General features: G+C 39.0%; 2 protein-coding genes across 6 annotated transcripts in view; both read left to right on the top strand.

The window, feature by feature from the left end:
• The window catches only part of FAM135A (family with sequence similarity 135 member A), a 78,749-nt gene extending 67,314 nt beyond the window's left edge, over positions 1–11,435 (top strand). For 3 of the 4 annotated variants that reach the window (XM_005483931.4, XM_014264956.3, XM_074538448.1), the window contains 5 exons: positions 483–580; positions 5,763–5,914; positions 6,835–6,945; positions 9,974–10,087; positions 10,840–11,435. In XM_005483931.4, coding sequence (XP_005483988.2) covers positions 483–580; positions 5,763–5,914; positions 6,835–6,945; positions 9,974–10,087; positions 10,840–11,045 — 681 coding nt within the window. In that variant the 3' untranslated portion in view covers positions 11,046–11,435. Of the gene's footprint in view, positions 1–482; positions 581–5,762; positions 5,915–6,834; positions 6,946–9,973; positions 10,088–10,839 lie in introns of those variants that run through there. The other variant, XR_012579767.1, reaches the window with a different exon arrangement.
• A 4,224-nt stretch (positions 11,436–15,659) lies between these two features.
• Positions 15,660–25,961, top strand: SDHAF4 (succinate dehydrogenase complex assembly factor 4). Of its 2 annotated transcripts, none has more exons than XM_005483929.4 (3): positions 15,660–15,815; positions 18,135–18,287; positions 21,963–25,961. In XM_005483929.4, exons 1-3 carry the CDS (start codon positions 15,776–15,778, stop codon positions 22,070–22,072), a joined length of 303 nt encoding a protein of 100 aa, XP_005483986.1. In that variant the 5' UTR covers positions 15,660–15,775; the 3' UTR covers positions 22,073–25,961. The 2 variants fall into 2 exon arrangements, with proteins under 2 accessions (XP_005483986.1, XP_005483987.1); XM_005483930.4 differs by lacking the exon at positions 15,660–15,815 and adding an exon at positions 15,844–15,980.
• Positions 25,962–27,594: the final 1,633 nt, after the last annotated feature.

Raw genomic sequence — 27,594 nt, 5'->3', positions numbered from 1 at the left:
CATTGGAGAGAATCAGCTATGAACTGAGGATAAGGCCTTAAGGATTTTGTTTGATTGTTTCCTTTTGATTAACTGGTATTACTGTAGGCTGCTGTTGCAGTAATTAACTCATCTCTATTTCATGGGCAGTGTGATAAAATTCTGAACATGCAGTTTGGCCTTGTGTTTCACTTCAGCTAATCTTAAGTGTAGAGAACAGCTTAGAAGTAAGGCTGGGTGTATAATGTTAAGATTTGTTTTGGTGTTTTAGAAGAAAGTAGTCTTACAGTAAAATGTGTATCACTTTATTCCGTGTTGCAAGAAAATTACATGAAAATTTTATAGTAACTAGCTGTAGTGTTTGTATTCAGAGTTAATATCAATGCTTTTATTTGTGTATTGTTGATCAAAACACTGGGGAGTAAGAATTCAGCCTGAATGCAGAATGTATATTGCTGCATTGGAAAATACAGTTATTATTTTTTATTTCTTTTATTTTACAGAATGATACCTTTGCTGATTTTGATTCCATGACAGATCGCCTTTTAGATGAAATTATACAGTATATACAAATTTATAATCTACCCCTTTCAAAAATCAGGTAATATCTGTTCTATATTATTTACAGAAATAAACTTAAAACTAGAGCCCTGGGTTGTGTTAAACTGTGATGCTCAGGAGCAGGTCAAAAGAGAGATGAGAAAAAGCAATTTGGGATGGGGGAGGAGTAGGGGAAAGGAGGACAGTGGAGAGAGAGGGAATTGCCAGATGAAGGAAGACTGAACAATGTTGTAAGCTCATCTGCTGGTGATTTTTGGGCAGAGGTTAAGCATTACATTTAAGGGATTGCTGCCTTGTGCTTCCACAAATTCTGCATAATAGAGTACTGCAGAAAAACAGACATATTTTGAGAAAGTCAAAGGAACCTGTAATAGCACTATGCCAGGATGAAGTTAGCTTCCTTCTGATTCTATAGTCCCTTCACCCACAATGACATGGCAGACTGTCTTGTCACTCCTACAGGGCACTTTCATCTTACCTGTGACATTGAAGGGCAGCTGCATGAAAATATATTTCATTATTTTTTATGTTTTCTGATTGTTTCATCTGCTAAAGAACATGTTTTACATCTTATTAGAGGGCTCACCACAGTCCATGCTCTCCTGTTTTCTTTTACATTTACCTCCAGGGAATGCCGGTTGCATTTATTTTTTCAAACTAGGGTTCACCATTTGGGCAGACTACCTTACAAACTCAGCAGTGTTGCTGGAGTTAGCTCATCAATAGATGAAAGGACCTAATTCAAGCCTGACTTTATCAATTTGTTTAGGCACCTTCAAATTATTCATCCAGAAGGTTTTTTGACTTGCTGGTCACATGTGTTTCTGACAAGTGCGTGCATTCACATGTGTTTGGTAGGCCTTGTTCAGCTGGAGGAAACATCTAAAACATTTAAACATAATCTCACTGTTTAAACAAATGTTTCTGTTTTGAGATAGGCAAGATCTGACATGCTGAATTTTATCTAAACTGTTGATTTGAAAATTTAAAAAGCACTGTGTGATCATACCTTTGTTTGACAGGCTACATGGTGTAGCATACCCCTTGTAACAGCCTTGGTCTGGGAGAGATCTGTAACCCACCAGCATACACCAGGATCTTCTCTCCCATGCTGCTGTCTGAAGGCTGTAATGAGCAAACCCACCCACTGATCTTCTCATTGTTTATACCTGAGAACTGAACTCTTGTTTGCTTTTGGTTTGCTTCTCTCATAAGACTTTGGATTTGTAAATATTCTTCACTTTTATTTGTTACTTGTCATTTGAAAGAAAAAAACAAACCTAGGAATTTTTATTTTAGTTTCCTTTTTAAGTTGTGTACTTGTTTTGGGCCCTACTGAAGCTGAAGTTTTCATTTCCCAACTTAAGCTTTTCTTATGAGAAAGTTTACATGAGAGAGCTGTTAGAAGTACATGTGCCTCTATGCAAGGCCTTGAAGGGCCAACCCAGAAAGCCTGGAAAAGTACTGATGAGAAATGCTCTGCTCAAGAAGCCAATGCTTTCCTGCCTCATTTTGGTTATGCCACTGTAAAAAACAGCCCTTGTAGTAGCTATCTGTGGTGTCCTGAATGATGCTGGTTTCTTTCCAAAAAATCTCCCCATCTCCTAAAGGAAGTGTTCTCTCTATGAGTGTTGCTCCATAACCAGTCAAAATAGACATCAGTCTCCAAATTTGTGGTTTTGTATGGCAAAAAAAGCCAGCATCCTAAGATGGTCAGATTCTGTCTTGCTTAAGCAGTTGGACATCAGCATCCCAGGCTTCAGTATAAGGACAGTAATATTCCTGGTGGGAGTTCCAGCTTCCTTGGCCTTGGGTCTGGATAGATTAATTTCATATTTCTATATGTCCAGTTGGCACATATGCTCTTTTGTTTGTTTCCCATTTACTCTTTTTTCCCTCCCATTGCCTGTTATCCCTAATGCTGACTTTTTCTCCTAAGTTACACAGCTGTGCTCCTGCAGTGACCATTAATAGACCATTGGGGACCTCTGCCATATGATACCTGCACCTACAGTCATACACACCACACCTCATTCTGGTGATTCACTGCTCAGGTCACAAAGAATAACTACTTGTTATTAATAGAAACTGTAGTGGAACTAATACAGCTTTAGACCTGACTTGGTAGTTCACTGGCAGATGATTGTTGTCACAGCTTAAATAAATCAAAATCAGCTCAGGTCAAGATAGGTCCAGAGATGTTCTGAGGTTCTGCCCTGTATTTGGATAAATGCAGAGTCTCATGCTCTCAAGTGATGGTCAAATTCTACTTACTGTGCTACGTTCCTGTACTGAGAAAAGATACTCCCTGTACCACTGGCATAGTGTCAGCTTCAGTAAACATTTTTGGTACCTGCAGAGCTAATACCAGCTATTGCAGCAATTCACTAACACATTCCTTCATCTCTCAACAAAATCTCTGTGCTCACAACAAGCATGGAGCAAGCATGAGCTGGAAGCTTGATTCAAAATAAATGCAATTTGCTTTATAAAAGAACTGTTTAATAAAGAACCACAGGAGGCTTTAGGTTGAGGGGACATCTGGAGGTCATTTGGACCAGTCAAGCTAATCCCACCATCAAAGTTAATGCAACTTTGAAGCGTGTCAAACTGCTCAGTCATACCCATTCCAGTTTTAGGTATCTATGAGGATGGAAGTCCTGAGGTAACCAGGCAGCTGGGGAATAAAGCACCTGCTCTTATAGGGTAGTTTCAGAAACCATTTTGCACATGCAAGGTCTTACGTGAATTTCCGATGACTTGTATTGGACTCTGACCTCAAACAGATTAATCAACTTGTCATCCTCCTCCCTAAGTAACATTGGCTCATAAAAAAATAATGAAAGTTTTTAATGCTATGCATATATTAAATCATCTGTTTCTTGTTTCAGCACCTCATTGATTATGAATCTTAATTGATTTTCTTCCTTCCATGAATTTATATAGTTGGACAGGATTTTTGTTTATTGGCACAGAATAATGAGGTTTTCCTGTGTTTGATGTTCTAGTATGATCTGAATTGGTAGACTTGTATCATAAAGCATGTATAAAAACTGTAATTCTGTTAACTTCAGTGTGTTAATGATACATTTAGAAGATAGTAATATTGCCACCTAGTGTTCATTGCTTTTGCAGAGCATCCCATAAGTAAGATGGATTGCATTCCTGTTTTACACTTTCAAGACCCTATTTGAAGGATTTTCCTTTTCCTCCCCTTTTTGATTTGAGCAATTTTTAAAACCTTTCTCTATTAAAAAAAAATTTAAGGCTTATTATGGGTTTGCCTAAGTATCTGAATTGGATCACAATATATTACTGTAACCTTTATTATATTTCTAAGGCTTTTCAAATTAACTACAACTGTTTAGTCTTTGAGGTACATTCACACAGCTGATTGTGAGCTCCCAGTTTTCCTCAAAACGGATCTTCCATGTTTCTGAAGTTTTGGTTAGGTATGCCTGTACTCTTAGGGATGATAGAATTGATAGATGGATTGCTGCTTTTTCACAGAAAATGCCCTATGGTACAGTATAAGAGTTTCTTATCCCCTTATGACTTCTAGTAAATACTGACTGAACTGTAGGAGAAGTGTCAAGAGTGTATCTCTGCTAGTATTCAGATCTTCTTTAGAAAACAATCTGTTTTACTCAAAAGCAGTTACATTACACAGATCATCTTTGGGATCAACTCAATTTCTGTGTGCATTTACTTGTTCTTAAAGAAATCTGTGTTTTTATTGTTCTTGTGTGGATTTTTATGATGTCCTCCAGTGGAATAGTTTTAAATTTTAGTATTCAAGAGAGCAGCTCAGTGTTTTGTTTCGCAAATGCACTGCTGTTGTGCTGACACCACAGAGGATTCATAATCTTTCATTTCAAAATTAGTTAGGCAAATATAGCAAGCTCAAGCAAAGGATTTCTCATACAAATAATATTGGAAATCTAGTAGTAAAAGGAACTGAGAAGAATATACATGCATGCTTAAACACTGTATTAATAATGTACAAAACCCCCTTTTCTGTTACAGAAATGCATAATTATTTCCAAGTTTAGGAGTTCTGGGTGGTTCTGCCATTCTATAACCAATTTTTTGAACTTTTTTATTTACCTTTAAATTGGTATTTTCCAATTTTTAAACAGTCAAGTAATCTTTTAGCACTGTATTTTACACAGATGTTGCAGGAAGCTTTGTTTTAGCCACTTTTGTTGATGAATGTAGTGATACAGAGCAGACAGGAAGGATGATCCTAGAGGTATAATACTGTAGCACGTATGTGATCCAGCAGTGATAGTTCTACTGTACATAATTTTGGATGGTTTTCTGTTTTCACCATATCCTGGGGTTGCATCTGTAATGCAGGAAGGTACTTTTTCCTTCTAACTTTGTGAGTCTGGTCTTCTTTAAGTCAGTGCCTAGTCAGGTGTGGGCCTGATCTCAGCAGGGATCTGTAAGCATAATAACTAGAATTGCTTGATTTTGTGGTGTCCATTTAAAAGAAATGCTTTATACAGGCTTGCATACAGTAAGCACCTCACAGTAAGTAATATTTATCTTTAGATACAAGAAGGTAAAGAGTTCCATCTGTCTTTCCCTTAAATTGTTTAACCAGGGAAACACCTAAAAGTATGGTTGTCCTGACAGAGACATATTCTCCAATTGCTTGCTCAAGCTGATAATCACTTCTTTTGGTCAGTCTGCTAAGCAGATCTGAGGTGGTGCATCTGTTTTTAAATAATCAGGTTCATTTAAGCCCTATTAGAACTACCTTTGGAATCTGTCTCCACTAGATTGTTTCAGGAATGCTCATACATTTATCATATTGAGTGCCATCACATGCCAAAGTAATGATGATTTCAGTCATGCATGGCTCATAAAATATTTTCTTAAAAGCTGGTGCTAAGGGAAATGAACCCAGAAATAATCTTGGATTTGGGTGGTAGATGCTGGTGGAAGGATAGTTTTGTTTTGTTTGCCTTTCAAAAATTCTGTATTAAATATTTCTGGAGGAGTTCAAAACATGTTTCTAATGAGCTTGTGGAGCTTGAGAGACATGGACAAGCTATGCGTCCTGAATGACATAAAATACAGGTCTGAATGGAAACCTTTCATTAATTTTTTCCTATGCTCTTTTAGCATTTCATGACACCAGTTTTCTTTTTCTCTGTGAAAAAAAAAAATCCTGTTATAAAATTCCATGTTCTATTGCTTTTTCTCTTTAACAGCTTTATTGGACACTCACTGGGTAATTTAATAATCCGTTCAGTGCTTACAAGACATCGATTTAAGTATTACCTCAACAAACTTCATACCTTCCTGTCTCTGTCTGGACCACATCTTGGTACCCTCTACAACAGCAGTGCTCTTGTTAATACAGGTGAGTATTATTTTCAGTAGCTTTAGTTTAGGGGAATTCTTGTCTTTGAAATGAACTTAGCGATTTCATGTGGGGTGCACATTTCTGCATTACTGTGATTGTGACAAACTGCATATTTCACTGTCGTAAGCAGAGAGAAGGGTTATAAAAATAAAGTATCAATAAAAGGATGTGCAAAAGGAGATTGGCTTAAGTATTTTCCAGTATATTTGGGTTAGATTTTCTGTTGCAGCATAAAAAAATTCCAGTTTTAATCTGTTGAGCTGAATTTATAATAAATTGAATTTGAATATACTTAATCTGCCAAACAATTATATAATATACATTAAAATAATTCTAAACTATTGTGTCTTTTCTCTCTCAAAAATGCCTTACAACCTGCAGTGTGTTTCTGCAGATGTGCATGGCAAGGGAAGCAAGATTTCCTGAAAAGTCAGTTAGCCACCTATTATTATTATTGACTCATAAAGAGAAATAGTACCCAACAAAACTTTCTACTATGGCATTCCTGTGAGAAGATTCTGCTTCCTTTTTCCAAGTTACATTTATTGAGTTCAGTTCAGAAATTGGAGAAGTAATGCCTGTTGTTTTTTGAACATCAAAATGTTCTAATATTATACAAATTATTGAAATAGAATGTGTATATTCTGGCTAACATTACTGTATTTACACTTTCTGGAAGTTATTTTTTGTGGCAGGCATGTACATTAGTTGAAATAAAGGCCTTCATGCTTCATTGTGTAAATAAACAGGAAAGAAAGAAAACGAAAATTTAAATTGTTTCTGAGTTTGACAATGCTTACATAAAAAGTAAAATTAACATCTGAGAGACTGTTATGAACTTTACATACTTTACTTGTGTTTAATTAGTTTTCATATTTTATTGTGGATCCATACTCATGTTGTACCTAACAATGCAGGACTGTGGTTTATGCAGAAATGGAAGAAGTCTGGTTCTTTACTGCAACTGACATGTCGAGACCATTCAGATCCACGACAGACATTCTTATATAAACTTAGTAAAAAAGCAGGTAAGCTTTTTAATGTTTCCTATCTCTTAAAGGCAACTGTGTATAAATGTAAATATAAACCTAAAGAAAAACAACTTATTTTCAAAAAGCTCCTGTTTCAGTTTTAATATTTAAGAGTTACTTAAGTCCTGTATTCTTCAAGTAAAGTAAACAGTGAACCATTTCTGTTGCAGAGGTAGGATATTACTTTGAGACTTTCCTTCCTAGTTAATGAGCAGAGCTTGACTGCAGCCACTATACCAATAGATAAATAGGGCATTGTTAAAATATCTGTCTATGAGCCACTGGGTGAGTCCAGTACATTCATACACATTTAGGATTATCTGTTCCTGTATATGCCTTTCTTATCTATACTGTAGCTCTTTTATTACCTCGTTAAGATGGTCAGGGAAAACCAAACCTTATTTTCATAAAGGAAGGAGAAGTTGAACCTAGCATAATAGCTAAATCCCCAATTAGATTATTTATACTATATCATTCATACTGTTTTCTCTGGGTTGACTATCCTTATTTCAACTGTTGGCCAAGAATGTGATTTGCCAGTGGGTAATGTGCCAGCAGGGGGGTAGTTTTTGACAGATGTATGTGAAAGTGTGTCAGTCAAGCAGTTGTGGAGCCAGAGATGCTTGTGCTCTTTTGTGAAAAATCCAGGCACACTTCTGGATCAAAGTATTTCTAGGCTGTCACAGCTGGGATTTTGTCAAAAGCAACTAATTACAAATATATGAGCAGGCTGACATATAGCTCTTGAGGTGCTTGGAAGAAGGACTTAGAAGAAGCAGAAAATAATAAGGAAGGAGCAAAAAGAAAAATTGTAAGATAGGAATATTAATCAAGAATTTATTTTAGAAATACTTGGGGTTTTTTCCCCTTCAGAATCTACCATAAAGTGATTTTGTTGATGATACAGTAATATTTAAAGCTGAATTGTTATTTAAAGGTGAACTCAATCTAGTCTTGCTGTCTTTCTTTGAAAAGAAATGTTGGAATATAAATAGATATTATGTGAGAAGTTACACACTGGATGCTGAGTAAGACTGTGGGACCCCTGCTAAGACACAATCAGATTAATCAATCAGTTGGCTTTAAAAAAATTCATATTCCATGGGTTTTGTGTGTATGTATCTCAACACAGACACTGTCATTGGAGTACTATTGTCTGTTGTAGAAATGTGACACATTTTCTGATGGCAGAACTTTATTTGACAGGATTTTTGAAAGACCTGCATAGCATTGTCTGAAGAGTCATAATGTGCATTTCAGACTTTGTTCACCATAAATGGTAGAAGGAATATAAAAGTCTCCAGGCTCAGTTTTTTCTTTCCTGCCAGAGATGGAAAGAGCTGTATTTTGGGCCACAGACTCAGCTACTCCATCTTGTTTCCTGGTCCTTCAGTGAGGTCAGTGTAAGGGAGAGGGAAAGGCTGAGGGAGACAGGAGAAAGATGTTAAAAAGTAATGATTTTAAATAAAGAGAAAAGAAAGTAAGTTTTATGCTTCCCTCATAGAGAAGGAAGAAAGTTTTCCTTTGAGGGGTGAGTTCATATACTGTATGTACAATGTAGGTGTTGGTGCCTTTAACTCTTGATATCTGTACAAGACCTGCTTCTGTCCTGCCATCTCTCTCTTGACTCAGTGGGCATACAGTATTGCCTAGTCTTGACTCTCAGACACAAGGTGAGAGGCATTTTGGGATTCCCCAGTTTGCACAATTCCTTTTTTCAGAATCTCAATACAGGGAATTTGTGTGCTGGTCTCAACAGTGATTCTAAACATAAGTCTTTCCAGAAGTCACTTAACCCCAGGGTACATGGAAGAGATCGACAACACTTTTGAGAAGTGTAGCCCTGAATTTGCAACTTCTGTTGATTTTTGTAATCATAGAGTTAAATAGGGGTCTAAAATGAAGAAACTGTTGCTGCTTAATGTGGTGTCTTCTTTGGACATAGGCTTTGCATCTGGGAAAATCTCTAATGCAGCAAAACCTAAAACTTGCTGTGGATCCAGCAGGTGGTGTCAAGGTCTTTGAGTGTCAAGGTCTCAGCTACATAGTTGTATGGTGGCTTGTGACTCCAGATTTTAAATTTGCTGGAGAACATACATGTTAAACACATCCTGTTACTTAACCCCAAAATGGATAAAGAATAGGTAAACAGTAAAATTCACTTATCTTATGAAATACCCTATATACTTTCTTTGCTCCTGCTGAAGGTTTTGATCAAACACTTATTCATAATGAAAGATTGATGATACTTATGTCTAAAATATGATATTCAGAAGGGGCTCTTCTAAGGCAAACTGTTTTCCTGAAGTGCTCCATTGTGTTTGGTCTAAAGCAGATGGGCAGCGCCAGAAATCTGCTGCAGCTTTCTAGAGAAAATGTAACAATTCAATGTCTTTAAGGGCTGTAACTCTGTCATTACTGGGGGTTCCTGCATTTGCATTGTTCTACTTTGAGCATGCTTGTTCAGGAATTAGGAAGCCTGGATTTAGTTATAAAGGTTTAATTATACTTCAAGGTTGTTTTGGGTGAATTCTGCACCTGCACTTGAGCTGGTTAAGCCTTACAGTGAGGCAGTGCCTTTGAGAGGCACCTGCACTAGGTGGGCTCTATCATGTATGTGTTGGTCTAGGCACGAGTTCTAATGCAGCTGTTGTCTGAAACATCAGTGAACACAAGGCACCATCCATCTTTAGGTGTCTCTAAGCCATGTGGAGGCTTTGCTCTCTTCTGTATCGCCAGGAACCAACCACTGTATTCCCAAGAAACAAGATGAAGGTTTGAACCATACTCAGTTTAATGGGAAACTCTAAAACTGAGCCATGGCCATGTCTATTAAATATGTACAGAGGAAAGGCTGGTACCAAACTACTCATTATTTTGTAGCTCTACATGTCAAAATTGGTTTTTCTCCCTTTTTGTGCAAGATGCTGTAATAAATTAGTGCCAAACATCAATTGTAAAATGTTTAATTATTCAGTAACAATAGATGAGAGGATTTCTATAAGTGGTACCTTTTTTCTTGTAGGTCTTCATTACTTCAAAAACATTGTGTTAGTAGGATCTCTGCAGGATCGTTACGTTCCTTATCACTCTGCTCGCATTGAGATGTGTAAAACAGCTTTAAAGGATAAACAATCAGGTAATAAATATCCACAAAATAAACAAACCACTCAGGTTAAAACCTCACACATATCAATCTGCTCCCATTTAATTCTAGCTGCTTAACTGAGGCATCTCTATTATGTGTTAGAAACTTTGGGCTTACTTTGTAGTAGCAGTAGAGGGAGAAAATCCACATGGAGGCTGACTTGCTTTCTGTATCTGTCCTGTTCTGTTACATGCAGATGGAGATGACACTGAACAGGTTTCTAGCTCACTGACTTTGCTGATAGTTAGGTGAGATAGACACAGCCCTTGATGTACTAATTCATGAACAGGGAGGACAAGTAATTTTGATTCTTGAGGATATCAAATTGTAGCATCAAGCCCTGGGCTGTATTTAGCTGTGGCTTAATAACAGCCCTGGAAAAAAGGCTGTAATTTTCCATAATCAGTTAGGGTCAGTTGCTGTACTTACTGTTTAGATATCCTAGCACAATTGCATTCTAGTATTATATATTGACAAATAACTTTTATGTGATATAATAAATTAATACTGATCAGTACATTCTCACTATAAATGTACAAATACTAAAATGCATAGCTTCAAATTATTTTTCCAAAATTTCTAGAGGAAATTAAATTTTCTTTACATTCTATCTTAACAGAACCACAGCCTAACACATTTCATTACTTCTCTTACTCTGAAATATGTTCATTCTGAGTTCAAGGTCAAAGAATTGTGTTAGTTTCTGGCAATTCACAGAGTACAACTTTTCTTTTCCTCTACAGGACCAATTTATGCTGAAATGATCCAGAACCTGCTTCTGCCAGTTCTTCAAAACAAGGAATGTAATTTGGTTCGTTATAATGTAATTAATGCATTACCCAATACAGCAGATTCTCTCATAGGGAGAGCTGCACACATTGCTGTTCTTGATTCAGAAATATTTTTAGAAAAATTCTTTCTTGTTGCTGCCCTGAAATATTTTCAGTAGAGAAAAGCATTGTCAGAGACTTGGTTATTACCTCATTAAAAGATGAATTCAAATAATGTGTGGTGTTTAAGTATAGCTGCAGCTGTATTTTAAGAGATATTTATACTTTTTATATGGAAGATAATTTATATCATCCACACTTAGGGCTTTTTAACATCAACTTTACTTTCTAGGTAATGTGACTGTGCAATATTTTTTTATTTTGTTCTTTTTACTTTTCTATTACTTTTTCTTAATTTTGGGTACCTAATTATTTGGAGATTAAAGCACAGTGTGTACTTTTGTTTGGTTGGTTATTGGCTTTCAGACAACAGAAGTCGATGTTACTTGGCTACATTTTACAAGAGGCTTTAGATGCCAAAAATAAATTGGATTTTAAAATTCTAACAATGTCTTACGTGTTCACTTGTCGTATTTTAGCACTGTAGGAAGTTTAACTGGAAACACAGTGAGCTGCTAAAATACTGGATATTTGAAAATTACTATATCTGCTACAGCTTAACAATTTTCTACAAAATCATTACTGTCATTGTTAAATATGTTATGCCTGTGGGAATACATTTTCTGCTGATCTCAAAAACATGTTAGTTTACATACTCAAATTTTAAGACTGGACCTTTTGTTTTCAGAATTAAATGGCAACTAAGGATATTGAATGTTCAGTGATAGCTGCCTTCAAATAATTGGGGTTTTGCAAACTGTATTAAGATGGTTCCTTACTCTGTCAGTTCTTCAGATGAACATGGACAATTTTACGTGGACTTCCTTGTATATACTTAAAATAAGTAAATGTTATAAATTTCTGCAATACTTTTATGAATTTAAACAATTTTTAAATATTGTTAAAATGTTTTATTGACTATAAAGTATTGTAAATACAAATCAATACATCTTCAAATGAGATTATTGTAAACTTTACCTGTTTAGTGACACAGATAAAATTTTTTGATATACAGGAATGTTGAAGATCTGACTTCCTACTGGTGCTGAATAGCATTGTTTGGTTTCTTCTTCCTTCCCTTTTCTCTGTTTCAAACAATAGTTCACTAAAGGTGGGGGAAAAGTTATATGTGCATTCACTAATTGTACACTAATTGTAATGAACATTTTTTGAAAAATATAAATTTGTTGTATAATGCATGTTTATTTTTAGCATTGTGTTATTGCATCTGGTGTTAATAAAATGAACAAATTACTCTAATGAAAGCAATTAAAGAAACTGAAATGTTCTGCTAATTACCAAAATTCTGGGGAGGCTTTTTGTATATAATTAATAATTTTGTACTTTTGAAATTAATATAGCAATAATAGTTGAAGTGATTCTATATATATGAAATTTCTTTAATAACAGATGAAATGATATTGCATTGGATATGGAATGTTGTATAATTGTCTTTGTAATATATAGGGGGAGCTCCCTATAATTTAAAAGATGCTGAAATGAGTATCTGAGCATCTACAGTTCAGCACTGTATACACTGCAGAGTATTTTATTAGTGTTGTGTTAGGCAAGTCCTTATAACACAAAGATATCTTTAATACATTCTCACTATAAAAATGCCTATTTTTGTTTTTAGTTTTGTATTATGATGTTGCTGTTAAACTCTAAATGTTTAAATTATGTTCTTGTATCTCAACTGTCTTTTATTTAACATTATTATTGGATTTGGCTACTGGCTCAACTTTGAATAGCTGTTGAAGGGAGCTGAAGTTACAAAATGTTCCTTGATTCACAATTCAGACTTTAAACTTTTCTGTTTAAGATACAAGTATTTAAATGGTTCTGTCACTATTGAAAAATGTCTGTCTTGCTTTCTGTTTCTGGAAATCAGAACATGTAAAGCATGCCTTTGTGATCAGGAAAGCTAAAGTATCATGACAGAAATATCCACTTTTTTTTCTTTATCTTTTCTTTTTTTGGGGGGGCAGTGGGTTGGTAACGTAACAATAGGTCCTGTCTATTTAAAGCAGTTTGAATTAGGTTTGTTCTTTGAGGAAAATGGATGGTGCAGGACATCATGTGATATTTATGTGTAAGTATCACTAGGAACAGGGTATTCATTCTCTCTTCCTTAGTTTTTATTGCCTACTCCATATGTGGTGTGGCAGCCCTCTCAGTACTGTAGCTGTTGTGAGGGCTGTTTGACATCCCAAAGTCCCCAAGGATGTGCCATCTGACCACAGGGATAGGCATGATGACCCCAACATGTCCTTGAAGCTTAGGAGGTTCACATTCACTCACAGAAGGTGTGGTCACTTGCAGTTGCTCCCTGAACAACACATGCAGGCTGGGATACTGTGGGCAACTGTGCATGGCATTTCCCCCTACTCCTGCAGTGTTCCCAGACCGAAATGCAGACCTGTGTATACATAAGTCAGTGTCATCTGATGCAGCAGAAGCTCCAAAGTGCTGCTACTCACCATCTCACCACTCTTCTGTTTGAATGAGAGCTTCGTCTTCCTTTAGAGATAGTGACCTCTCCTTCATGCAGGTATCCTGCAGCTGCTTCAAAGATAATTGTGCTGCTTACAGAAAGAGAGGTAAGAACTGAGGCCTTAACATTCCTTTAATTGTCAGTCTCTTGTTCCCTGAAGGCAATAGGCTGGTACTGTTACTTCAGAAAGCTCTCAGTGATGTAATGAGGAGATCACTGCATAAAATGACATAGTGTCTGAACCTCTGTTTCCATGTTCTGCATATAAATTAATTCCTTGGGTTGTGTTTGAATCCTCGATACAAACTCAACTTTCTTTCACTGTAAATCTAGGCATTGCAACAACTTTGGAAAAAGAGTTCATATTATACTGGAAATCACCAGGATTTGCAGCAGAACCAAGAGATTTGACATTGATGGAAAACTTACTCTGTAACCACGAAACAACCTTGATTCCAAGCTGGTTGTATTTGCTTAGCCCTGACCAGGTGTGGTGTTCAGATAACCAAGGTTCTTGACGTGGTCTCAGAGGCAGAGGGGGCATTCAGGCAGTATCAGTACTGCCCAGGACAGTGCTGCTTGTGGTGCTTTCCAGGTAGTCTCCAAGACCAGTACATCTGGCTCATCTGAACTGACCTGCTGCAAGCTTTGTGCTAGCTGTAAGTCTTTCATTTCTTTTATTCTCCACTTTTTAGAACAGCAAAGCTAAATACAATATTGTTTCTGTCATCTTGCAAAGGAAGCTGCCGTGCAAGAGATAAATGATCAGTAAACAGAGGAAGGAAAACAAGAAAACAGTCCATTTAATCACAAAGTAGAAAATTCCTGTGGTGTATGCTGCAGTTGTTTTTACCAGTGTTAGGATTTATTACCTCCTTAGCCAAAAGATCTAGAAATGAATAATTCAGGAGTTACAAGTGAATTTTTACAGCAATACAATAAAGATGAGAAATATGTTTTGATAACAGTTAATTTTTAGGTGGATAAACAGTACCTCAATAGTCTTTCACTGCTATTTCATTCTTATCATTTGAAATTCAACATGCTTGTACATATGATGTATGCACACATGTATGATTTCTCATGGCATGTGTTAAGCAGTTTAGGAGCACAGCTTACTTGGTGTCTGCAGACAGCTTGGTAAGGTTTTTTAAGAGAAGGATTTCATGTTTTTATTGTACTGAAGACATAAATAATAAGTTCTCTTGAACTTTGACAAAATCTGTTTAGGTTTTCTCCTTGCTGCTTTCAGGCACAGCATTTTTTTCTGCATTTGTCTTCATTTTCTCTCATCTAGAGGCCCAGCATCTTGCTCTTAGAATAAAGGAAAGGTTTTCCATTATTTTCAGTCTCTAATGTCTAATTAACCATGTTATAAAAGGCTGATAGAGAAAATGTCACTCGTAAGGCAGTCAGTTAAATTTAATTACTTTCAGTGTGTAGGCATTGCCAGATGTAACTCCAATAAACTCCAGGAAGTGCTGCTGCTCTTTAATTTACCAATATTTACTTTCTTAAAGCTTTCAGATGTGAACAAAAAATGCTATTTTAGATCCAGATCTCCAAGTTATCACCTTCAGGTTAGTATCTGTGGACAGTGAATTCTGTTTTATCTAAGAACACTGTCAGCTGGAGAGGTTTAAAAGGTGACAAAAAGCAAAAGTTAGTATATTCAAAACATTAACTGTACTTAATTATGTACTTTCATGGAGCGCCACTCCATGAACTCAGGTGTTACTTATCCCAGGGTTAGGTTTATATTGAGCCTTAAAAGCAGCTTCACTGCCTGAACTCGGAAACTGCAACGATGCTGTCTGAAAGCATGAACACTGTGTGTATATCACTATGGTGTTAGCCAAAGTGTGTTATTGAACAATGTACAATTTTTTATTATTAAAAAAACCAACAAAACGAACAAAACAATAAAAAAAACCCTAGCTGGACTACACTACAGATTGAGGGGAAAACGGGTTCCTGCAGCGCTAAACTCTTCACTGCGTTGAAGAAAGAAGACGTCTTTTCTCTGCACCCCTAGACAAACGTGGAGCAGAGTTACAGCACATTTCTCCAGCATCTCCGTGAGCCCGTAGCTGCCTTCACCGGGACCGTGGCTCCCGGGGCGCCGTCCGCCGCTGTTTGCCGGAGCCGGGGAGCAGCGCGGGGCACGGAGCGATCGTGAGGCCGCTGAGGCAGCGCTGCTCGGGGCCGCCTTCGCCGCCTGCCCCGGCTGGAGCCGCCGCAGCCTTAGGCGCCTGCGCGGCGGCGCTGCCCGCCCCGCACGGCTCCGTCCCGGCCATGGCTCTGCGGCTGCTGCGCGGCGCGCCCGGGGCAGCGAGTAAGAGGCGGGCGGAGGGCGGGAGGGCCCGGGCTGTGCCGCGGAGGGTCCCCCGGCTCCCCTGCCCTTCCTCCCGCAGGAGCTGACGAGCGAGGGGACGGGGCGGGCGCCGCCCGGGGCTGCCGGCGCTGGGGGGGGGCTGGAGAGCGCCCAAGATGGCGGCGGGTGAGGAGTGTGGCGCGCCCCGCCTCCCCAGCCTGGGGCCGGGGCTGTCGCAGCTTTCCCCGCACCTTCCGTGGCCCCACAGTTTCCCTGCTCTTAACCCCTTCCCTGCCTTCCCCCTCGCCCTTTCGATATTAATATTCTCGTCTGTCCTGTAAATCTGCTGCTGTCGGGCAACTCTGTTATTACGGAGGTTTTCTTGCCCTGTCGTTGCTTCGTTCTTATCGGCAGTAAAATGTTAAAAAGCAGTGTAAGGTTTGGAGAATAGCTGGAGGAAACGTGCGGTGGACCTGGAGGTTATTGCTCCGTTCCCTTCTCCTGAGGAAATTCAGGGAGTTTGTTTATGGAGAAGTCAGGCAGACTGGGTAACAGAGCCTGTCCCTCAGGCCTCACCTTGGGCTCTTTGTTGGGTGTTTCCCTGCCGCCAAAAGCTGAGGTTCTGTGCTGCCATTGATACAATACACTAAAACCAGTGCACTGTATGTTCATGGAATTTTTGTTAGATGTTTGTGCTCCATTTGGCTGTCAGGTTCCTGGCAAGATGTGGCTAACGCTCTAATCCTCTGAGCATCCCGATGTGTTCCCAAATCCCACTGCATGGATGGCTTTGTCAGGATAAATCACATGCTGTGGGCCACTTCAAAAGATGGAATATTGCTGCGCAGCAACTTTAAAGAATTGGGATTTTCAAGTTCAGTTATATAATTAACAAATGGTAGGGCATTGTGACACTGTGTAAAAGAGGAGGGAATCAAAGATCAGTTTGTACAATGTGGCTTACTAGTATTGATAGTTTATCTCATCTTTTTCAGAGATGTTTAATGTTGAACTTTTGTCACCTCTCTGTCAAGAAGAGTTTATTTTGGTCAAGAGCATCAAGTAAATCTATCAAGGAAAATGGGTTTTGCCTCTTCTCTAGTGACCGAGATAATAAATTTCATACCAGTACCTTAATCTGTTTTTTATTTTAATTTGGACTAGAATACCAGCTATAATTGAATTTTCTTGTTAGCTTTTCTTTCTAGTTTACTGAAGAGTGACAAGAAGCTTGGCAGGAGTAGAAAGACCCAATATTTGCAACAGATTGGATCCTTTACTGTTGATAATTTGTTACACCATGCTTTACTCCTTTGGGGCATTGGCAGCAGTTGGCAGACATAATACAGTTTGTGTGGCTGTAGGGTTTGATATTAAAGATGTGGTATTTTAAAATGAATGAGTATGCTGATTCTGGGAAGACAAGTGAGTTGGTAGCTGCTGTATATTTAGGTGAGTCAAGTTGTCAGTGCTTGAGAAGACTTCCTGATTCAATCTCCTTAGAAAAGTGGAATAATAGTTCTTTCAGGTACTTTGCACCCAGCTGGTACAGGGAGGATTTGTGTTTGAATCTTGCTTCTTAAGAAATGTCAGAACTGCTTTAGGCACCTGTCCACAGCCAAAATATTTTTAGTGGATAGTTTATGCTCACTGTGGACATTTTTGGCTTTTTAAACCAAACCGTTAGTAGGAGTTTAAGGAAAAAAAGTGAATGCTTTTAGTGAAAGCATTTGCATACACTTACATAATTGAACTTAAACATGCTCAAAGTTTTTCCTGCTTTTGACTACCAGCTGAATTATTTTACCATCCTAAGGGAAACCCAGCTATCTTCTGCTGACATTCTGGAAAACCTGTTACTAAGGGAATGTTTTATTTTTTTAAACTTTCCTTTGGGAAGGCAGAAGCTTTTTCTGACTAAAAAGCTGCTAGAAATGAGCCAAGATATGGAAATCAGCAGGTTTCTTGGGGGAGGTTAGGATTTCTCCTGGAAAACAGACTGTACTGGTCGATGCTAGCATAATTACTGTTTAAGAGTCTAAAATACAAGAAAGTAACAGCAAAGATAACTTCAAGCAGTTTAAAATACACTGTTAATGTGAACTGAGTTATACAACTAACACAATTTTGCCTACATCTGTTTCTAGGGCCAAAAATAATTATCTGTGCTGATTTCTTAGGTGTTCATGAGTTGAATGTTAAATAATTTTTAGAGTTTGTTTTCCTGCCTTCCTCTCCCTCATCCCTGAAGTAGTTTTTTCTCAGAGGTGTTCTGGACAGTCACAGCATTGCTCAGTGTTAAACTCCCACATTTATGCTGCATGTCCATTTGCTTGATAGAGTCTTCACTGCTTTGGCACTCACGAAGCAGCTCCAGCTCTAAGCCAGGAGGGAGAGCTCAACCTGCTAAGCAGCCACTGAAGAAACCAAAGTTGCCAGTGGGGAGGTTTGATGAACCAGAAGAGTCCAGTATGGAGAAGGAACCTCTGGAAAGTAAGTGATGTTTTACAGAATTGGAAGCTGTGTTTTAAAGGCAAGACTGCCAGATGCTGTGCTGGTGTCAGTTTAAGAAGGTGACAGACATTCAGCACTCTTTAGAATCATTTTCTAAGCTTACTGCTTACTGCTCTGAAAAACAAACCAGGGAGGCTGGGCAGTGGGCACAGCTGCAGCAAATGGTGCCCCAGGGGAGAAGAACCTTCAGAACAGCCATGGTCAGACATTGTAGCAAATCACACAGAGAGCCTGGGCTTCCTCTGCTCTTGAAGAGAAGCAAATTTGCCTGGGTGTCCTGACTTAGTGCCAGCCCTGCCTTTAGCTGGGGTACTTTCCATTAGAACAGGCTGCTCAGAGCCCAGTCCAGCCTGGCCTTGCACATTTCCAGGGATGGGGCATCCACAGCCTCTCTGAACAGCTTGTTGCAGTGCCTCACCATCCTCACAGTAAAGAGTTTCTTCCTAATAGATAATCTAAACCTACCCTCTTTTATTTTGAAGCCAATCTCCCTTGTCCTGTCACTACATCACCTTGTTAAAAGTCTCTGTCCAGCTTTTTTACAGGCTCTCTTCAGGTACTGGAAGGCTTCTAAAAGGTGTTCCCAGAGCCTTCTCTTCTGAAGAGCCCCAGTTCTCTCAGTCTGTCTTAATAGGAGAGGTGCACCAGTCCTGTGTTTGTCTTAGTGGCCTTCTCTGGACTTGTTCCAAGAGGTCCACCCCTGTTTTGTGTTGGGAACTCCACAACTGAACACAGTACTCTGGGTGGGGTTTGGGTTCGTTTTTTTTTTGTTTGTTTTTTTAAACAAGTATTTATGATACAAAAGTTTTCAAAAAGGCAATGCAAAGAATAACTTTTAACTATTTGCAGCAAATGAAACCCAAGTTTCTTCTGCCCAATATCTTCATGAATTGAGCATTCACAATTTGATGAAATATTTTCTTCTCATTCTTCTGTATACAGAATATATTCTGCCTTACCATGTAAACAGGAAGCCAAGTCTGAAAGCACTAACATCCTGAGGAAAAGAAATACAGACTGATACAAAGTCTCCAAAAGGAAGGCAGCAGAGTGCCCACTGGAAGCAGAATTTCCTTCACCTGTAGACAGTACTTCATGAAATCCTTCAAACCCAATAATGTGCCCTTCTGTACAATGCTGGTAATTGCTTCAGTTCTTGGGATGTAGCCTTGGATAAAGTAATTTTCCAGAACTGGATGTAATACTGCCTCATGAGAGCATTGCCACTCACCTCCAGAAAATGAAAAGGAGGTGTAGCTGTCCCATCTGTCAGGGGCTCTGTATCCAACATCCAGGCAAGCCAGTGCCGTGCATAATTCGGTGCATGGGGATGTGCCCCTTCTTTAATTCCATAAAGCCACCAGAGTTAAATGATAGCAGCATAAAGACTAATTAATCCTTACACTCTTTTAAGAAACTGATTGTGTTCTTCCACCTTAGAATCCTTAATTTCATGTCCAAAATCCTCAGACACTCTTTCACAGAAGTCCCCTCTTTTCATACAGGCTAAAGTGGCACTGTGTAGTGCCATTTCAGTTTGTGCAGCAGAGCTAAAAACTGGTCTCCAGCTCCAGAGTGTATTACCCTGAGGCCACCACGGCTTTGCATCATGGTGCAAAGCTACTTCTGCTTCTCATTTCACAAATTTCTCCGCAGTTTGTCGTTGTATTGTTGTATTATTCTCGTATTATAAAATCATTTCCATGCAATTTCAGATTGTGGCTCACTTGAGAACTGGCTCACAGTTGGAGTTACTGTGTCTCTAACTGGAGTTACAGCTGCTTAGCTGTTAAATCCTTGTCTTTTTATTCCTGGGCAAATCAGTGCCATCACTGCTGCATTTAAAACATGCATAATCCTTATCTTTTGTTATTTGCTTAGGTATTCTGGGTTTGGAGCAAGACTCAAGGTCTCTTTAGTTGCACCTGTATTTTTTACATGTAACACTATCAATAGTTTGCAAACTGCCTGTTGTATTACTAGGAAAAAAAATCTAAGAATTGAAGCTGAATTCCTACTGCTGTAGCTATCAGTGGAGAAATCTTTTGAGCATCAGCATCCACTGCCAGCACAAGCAGTGCTTTGATATTGGGAAGATGACTTGTACAAGATAATATCAGGTGCATTTGCACCCCTTGTACTGCCAGAGGCACTCAGATACTCATGTTTCTTTTCCCGGTTGGCATCAGTTATGAAGCAGGTATCCTGGTATGTCATCCTGTGTAGCCTGTAGCTGTATGAGTTTCCTCCATCACTTTTCTTTTTGTCTGATGTCCAGAATTTCTGTTGTAGTCTTCCTGTTGTATTTTCAGCCCTGCACCTCGTGACTGTGTTGCCCACCCGGGCTGAGTTAGGGATATGACTGAGGGATCCCAGGTTAGGTGTGTTTGTGGGAGGCTGTGGAGAATCAGCGTGGCCAGGGCCATGTGGGGTGCTGTGAGTTTCTGGGAGCCCCACAGTCTGGTGCAGGATGAGACTCAGCCTAGGGGGTGCTGTGCCACAAGTGCTTCGTGGCTTCATGGCCTGAGTTAACTATTCTTAGGAGATGGCCCTGAGTAAAGGTGCACTGAGTAGTGTAAGAATGCTGGCTGAGGTACCAGAAGGCTCTGTGGTGTTTAGGAAAGTAGCATGAGCTGGCAGTGTGCTTCTCTTTTGTAGCAGGGTAAGGGGTTGGATGAAATCTGGACATGATCTGGCAGGGTGTCATTGGAGGCTAGAAAAACAAATCGTGGACTGCGTCAAAAGCAGTGGGCCAGCAAGTCAAGGGGGTGATTGTCCTCTGTTCTCATGAGACCCTGCCTGGAATGCTGCATCCAGCTGTGGAGTCCTCAGCACAAGAAAGGCATGGACCTGTCTGAAGGGTCCAGAGAAGCTGATCAAAGGGCTAGAGCACCTCTCCTGCCAGGACAGACTGACAGAGCTGGGGTTGCTCAGCCTGAAGAAGAGAAGGCTTTGGGAAGATCTGACTGTGGGCTTCTGATGTCTGAAGGGGGCTCAGTACCTTAAGAGGGTTTATAAAATGCAGGGAAGGAGTTTTCATACAAGCAGATAGTGACAGGACAAGGGGCAGTGGTGCTAAACTGAAGGAAGGCAGGCTTGGAATAAATGTTAGGAAGAAACTCTTTACTCTGAGGGTGGTGAAGCATTAGAACAGGTGAAGCATTAGATGGCTCAGCCATCCAACCTGGTTGCTTTAAGTACAAGACTAACAGAATCTTGAATAAATTCAAGCTAAAATTAAAACAGAGTACTTAAAATTAGAGAGGTAAACAGCAAATGATAGCTGGGGTTTTAGATTTCATGAACATAAGTACAGCATACCCAAATGATGCAGGTTCTGACTTGAGAAGCTGTGGTCCTTTAATGCCTCTGGACATTCAGTTGCTTCTTTATTTGCATAATAAATAATATTATATCTGTATTTGTATATATATGTGTATATATAATTAATATATATGATCATATAGCAGTAAAAAAACCTGAAATTCATTTTCTAGGGCTCTGGGAAATATTTAGTTCAAGGTTGCCTTTCAAAACAAAAAAGAATTGATTTTGTATTTGAAAATGAAACTAAAAGGAAAACATCATTAATGATAGCATCTTTATATTTGTCAACATTATAGGAATGTTAATGGACTTTCCCTGTCATTTTAGAATTCCCCGATGGAATCAATCCTACTACAAAAGAGAGGGGTGGACCCAGAGGCCCTGAACCGACACGTTTTGGAGACTGGGAAAGAAAAGGACGTTGTATAGATTTCTAATATTGAAATGTCTGTATTGCTAATAAAATATTTCTAGTTGCTAAAATATATAATGTACAGAAAAAATCTCACCTGGATTTGTCATGGAGCTTATTGTTTCTGTTGTGCCACCACATTCTGTCATGTGATGAATTTTTTTACTAATGCAATGTAATTGAACACAGTGCTGTAGCTCAGATTATGGAGCTGTTAGTGGCTCAATGTTTGCCTGATCTTTAATACTATTTACACTGTGCAAGTATAAATGCAAGTACAGTGGTGTGAAATTGGTAGTCAGGAGCTTATTGAGATGTATAAGGGCTTGTATTTCTTCATGAATATAAAGATTTATGTGGTGGTGTAAAAGCGTTGAAAGAACTTTGCATTTCAGGAACCTGAGCACCATTCATCAAAGGTAGAACCAACTCTGAGATCAGTAGGTCACTGATTTCACACAGTGGTTCCCTGGTGAAAGCCCCTTTACTCAAGAACCTTCCCTCTGTCCCTGTTGCAGTGGGTTGGTGTATTTTCCTGTTTGTAGGGAAGGGACAGTCTTGTCTCTGATTGAGGGCTGTAAGTAGCACAATGGAAATGGAGACTTAAATTTTGGAGAGGGTCAGCTCTTGATTGCAAGTAGTGTAGAGGTGCTCTATTTGGAATTCTGGAACACTGTCCTTTATCACCTTCTTCTTCATGCTACTTACATTATCTTTTTTGTAAGTGGAGTTGTCCTTTGGACATGGGGTAACTGCTGCTTTGGAAAAATACTGCATTGTTGTCTGAAACCTTATGGTTAAAGGAGACAAATTCATTAGGAAGTAATGTTGCAGGTCTTTAAACTAAGTTGTCTGGCATCACAGTAAATATCTTTCAGTCACGCTGAGCTCGGTTCTTGATTCAAGAATTTGCCTAGTTGTAAGTGCTGTAGTAGAGTAATAGTAGCATGCAAATCTACCACTTGTGTGGGTACTTACTAATGAGAGTAAGTTGTCATTATTGAAATGTGAACATTTCTGTGCAAGTTCTTTTTGATAGCCTGAACAAATGGATCTTCTCTAGTCACAGAATCAGAGCAGGGTGTGGGCTTTGCCCAGCTTTGCCTTTGCTTGGTTTAACTTAACTCGAGCGTTATAATGTGAGGGTCTTGTCACAAATCTGAGCAGCCTCCCCTAAAGCTCACTTCACTGGCAGCCAGTGGGGCAGCTCCTTGTTGAAATTTTGTGTGGTTTGTGTATCCAGTGTGTCAGAGACATAGTCTTGCTCTAGTTGTGAGTTTGGATGTTTGTCTCACTGTGGTGTTTCTCTACAAAAATACTGAACCTATTCAGTTATAGGTTTATCAACCAAATACCTCACTGACAAGAAAAATGAGATTAATGAAAGTCTGTTTCTCATAAAAGGTGTTAATTAGTGGTAATTAGATTTTGAACCTTTAAATTCTGCAACATGGCTTGGATATTGGAAAATTGGTTTGTATTTGTATCTGATTCATTCTGGTTTCCCTCTGTATAGTGACAGATCTTTTTAAAATCTGTTGACATTTTCAGTTACCTAAAGATAGGCTGGGTCAGCTGTCTTTAATTTCTTAATTATTTCTAGTAATGTTTTGCCTTTTCAGTTGCTGGTGTGTTGGACACAATACACCACCTTTTCAAATAGGAAGTGGAAATTTTAGTTGGAAGCTTCTGCCTTTTCTGCATCATTATGTATAGGCTTAACTTCTTAATTCACAAAGAAGAGGTGAAATACTGCAGTTATTTTATTTTTTAATTCTAAATCTTCTCCATGGATTGTTGCATTACTTCATTATCTTCTCATACCAGGTTTTACCCTTTCCAGCACACACTCCATGAATGTTTACCTAATTGCACTTCTTGGCATTCCTGATTTTCAAATCTAATTGCTTTACTCACTGCTGACTGCAGGTGCATTCCTCCCTGGATGCAGACTTACAGTTTTGATTTAGCATATGAAGAACTGCTCTCACTTTTCCATCATTTTCCTTACATTTCACTTGCTTATCTTTGGTATCCCTCAGTGTTAAGGGCTGACCCAAGTGCTGTCCAGACCCCTGCTTGTCTTCTTTCATGCAGGTGATGGCTGCTGCTGTCAGAGCCACAGGCAGGTCCAAATTCTCCATGCCAGTATCCATGACATACCTGGATTTTGAAGATAATTTTGAGAGTGCTAGCATCTGTAGCAATAGGACAGAGTGTCTCATAAAGGCAGGGGATTTGCTTTCCCTCAAAAAACAGAATCACAGAATAATTTAGGTTGAAATAGACCTGGAAGATCATCAAGATCATCCAACTGCTGCCAAGTCTGCCACTAAATCACGTTCTCGAGTGCCACATCTACACATCTTTTAAATACCTCCAGGGATGGTGACTCAGTCACTTCCCTGGGCAGTCTGTTTTAAGCTTGACAGCCCCTTTGTTGAAGATTTTTTTTCCTAAAATAAAAAGGCTGTTTTTAACCTGTGTTATAAATAGCTGAAAGGGAGTTGGTGAATGGGAAATAGAGGATTCCCCTTCAGTCTTGAGCAACTTCAAGCCTTTTTTACCACCTCCCAGGCTGGTGCTGTTAACTAAATATTTGCTTAACTTGTTTATGGAAGGTGTCAATGAGACGTAGGAAACTGAACATATAAGCAAAATAATATGTAAGAGTCAAAGAATGCCAAGGGGCCCTCTTACATTGTCTGGCAATCTGGCATTTACCAAAAAGAGGAGCCCTGGGCTCCAGTAACAGTTAAGCACAAAATCCTGTGGTGCTGCAAAATCTCTTGTGGTACCTGTCAAAAGTGATCAGGGATTGAGTGTAATAAATGATACAATGATAGTGTAGGGTACAAACAATCATTTCTCTTTGTTTTCTTGCAGTGCCAGCAGTTAGGAAAGCAGCACTTCAGCACTTTTTTGGAGCTGTCTTCCTGCTCTTCCCAGATAATTACTATTAGCAATTCACTGGAATTTAGCATTAGGGTAAGAAAATGGCTTGGGGCATTAGCTATTAGATCAGCCATAGATATGGTTTTATCATAAATACTGATTGATTTTTTTAGCTCTTTTTGTTAGTATAAGCAGTGAAGAGCAGCAGGGGCTGTATCCTAACATTTTCTGTTAACTTTCTGTGAGACAAAGGAAAATTGGTCTGTGTGTGTAAGCAAATCCTTCCAGTACTGCAGGATGCTTGCCGCTCTGTTTCATTTTCTTTAATAAAAATCTGCATGTTGTGTTTGTGCAGTAGGTTTTCTCTTTTAAACCTGTTTCTGTTACTTGGCATAGATACATTTGGTACATTATTAAAATTATGAAGCCTTTATTGTTTGAAGGAATTGCACCATAATTACTTTATTTCAAAATACATGAAGTTTCAATTTACAGTTAAAGAAAATATTTGCTATATATTGCCTTGTTTAGAAAGCATGTATTTCAGTGCTGATTTTATTAAATTGAAACACAGGATACATAATAGAATCACAGTAAAATTACCTGTGATGATAGCATATGTTTGTAAAGTACCATAGAATGCTGTTATAGATCTTTACTGCATTTTTAGTTGACTGCAATAAATGGTGACAAATTCCAGTGGTCTGTAGTGACAGATAAATTAAATGCCTCTTTATGACCCTTATTTTGGTATTCTTATTGAAAAAGCACCACACCATCTTGTTCTGAAATGTCAGGAAGAGGAGGAATACTGCATTCATTTCTAAGAGAAGCAGTTTTGGTAGTTCTGTGTTTTTGTAATTGTTCATGAGTATCAAGGTATAACATGGTATCATATATATCAGAACACAAGGAAATGGTTTGAAATGTGTTTCCATGTGCTGATGGAGATCAGAACCATGCTCATTAGTGGTCACTTCCTTGCTTTTGTAAAATGCAATATAAAATACCTTTGCTTAGCTGGTGGTCAGTGTTTTATATCAGACCAGCTGAGATGTGCAGGCTACATTCTAATATGGGTATGGCTGTGCTCCCTCTTCCAGCTCCAAACCTGCTGCTTGTTTAGGGGTTGTGACCTGTAAACTTCTAAAACACTTTTGTTGCAGAAAGGGTGTCCCAGTAGAAGTTCAATCTTAGTTACAAAATGGCAAACCCTGAGAAAAGATCTCTATTTAAAATGACTGCTCTGAGGGCAGTCAATGACACCTCCTGCAGACTGAGCATCTTTCTCCATGTTCCTGTGTTGACTGACATTATCTCCACTAGGCCAGGGGCATCTTTCTGACCATCTTTCCCCCTGAGAGGAATTATTTGGACCTCTTTTGCAGCCACTTAAATGAAGTCTCTCCTTGATACCTTTTCAGAATAGGTTGGAGTTACTGACTTTTGAAGTGTGGTGGCAGTGCAGATATTGGTCTCCCATCCTTTGGAAACCAAGCTGCAGAATGACTTTGACCATGCGCATTTTCTTCAGAAATACTCAGCATCTCTCTGCATTTTTTTGCTGTGAGAATGGATTTTTTTTCCCTCAAATAGCATCAGAAATGGCAATTACAGCTTGCAGCAGGAAAGTCTTTGACATGCATTCTCTAGGCATTAAATCTCCCAGTCAGCTACAGCCTTGTGCCTTTGAAAAATCACATATCTTAATGTTGCCATTTTTAGGGTGAGAGTGTTCAAAGAAGCTTTTTAAGGTCCTTACTTAATACATTAATTTATATTAAAGCTGACACCCATGGCCTATCAAAACACAGCTGTAATTCTCAAATGTTAGCCCCTGATAAAAGTCAGGTGAGCTATGCAGTGGTGATCAGGTTAATTCTAGAAGCCAGATATTGAACTATAACTTACACTCTTCTAACTGATTGTTTTAAACTTGAGTGACTTATGTAGCCATCTGTGCTTCCTTCCTAGTTGTAGTTCAGGGAGATGCCTCTCAAAGGAAGTCTTGTCTCAGTGTGGAGGGAGTTTGTCATTGCAGGTGCTGAATGGGGGTGTTTTAGGGGCATCCTCCCTGCTGCCTGAAGAGCTGTCCTAAGCAAGGGGTACTAGGTGTCAGTGCCCTGCTGGTGACAAGGGAAGCCAGGCTGTCCCTGAACATGACTGAGCTACTCATTTCCTCAGAGGGGGAGGGCTGCAGTGAGGCAACGGGATCTGCAATGCTTTTGCTGCCTGCACCCTTCCCAAACAGGGTGGCAGGGAAGGGGATGTCCAGGGCCAGCTCTTAGACACCTTGCCAAAGGGAGTTACATTTTCTTAAAATGAGAGGGAAAAGGCTGAAGCTAGTTCTTTAAATTCCCTCTGCCTATCCACCTCCCAGGCAAATGCCTACAGCATGATACAGCCAGGAGGGTAACACTCCATAAACTTACACTCAGGTGACAACAAGTGTCTCAAACCTACAAATCAGTGGGATGTTTGCCCTAATAAGGGTGAAGTGTGTCAGGCTAACAACTAAGCAATTTTATGTGCTGAGAGGGACTTAGCATCAAAATAAAAGTGGCAGACTAGGAAAAAGTCATATATTTGCTCAGCAAACCTTTAGTCTGTGTGACTTCCTTGTGAGAGGCTTAAGAACAAAGGATGATGTGT

This window comes from Zonotrichia albicollis, chromosome 3 (assembly GCF_047830755.1).
Source record: "Zonotrichia albicollis isolate bZonAlb1 chromosome 3, bZonAlb1.hap1, whole genome shotgun sequence".
Lineage (NCBI taxonomy): Eukaryota > Metazoa > Chordata > Aves > Passeriformes > Passerellidae > Zonotrichia > Zonotrichia albicollis.
Note: the sequence above shows the minus strand (reverse complement) of the source record. Positions and strands in the feature narration are given on the sequence as shown.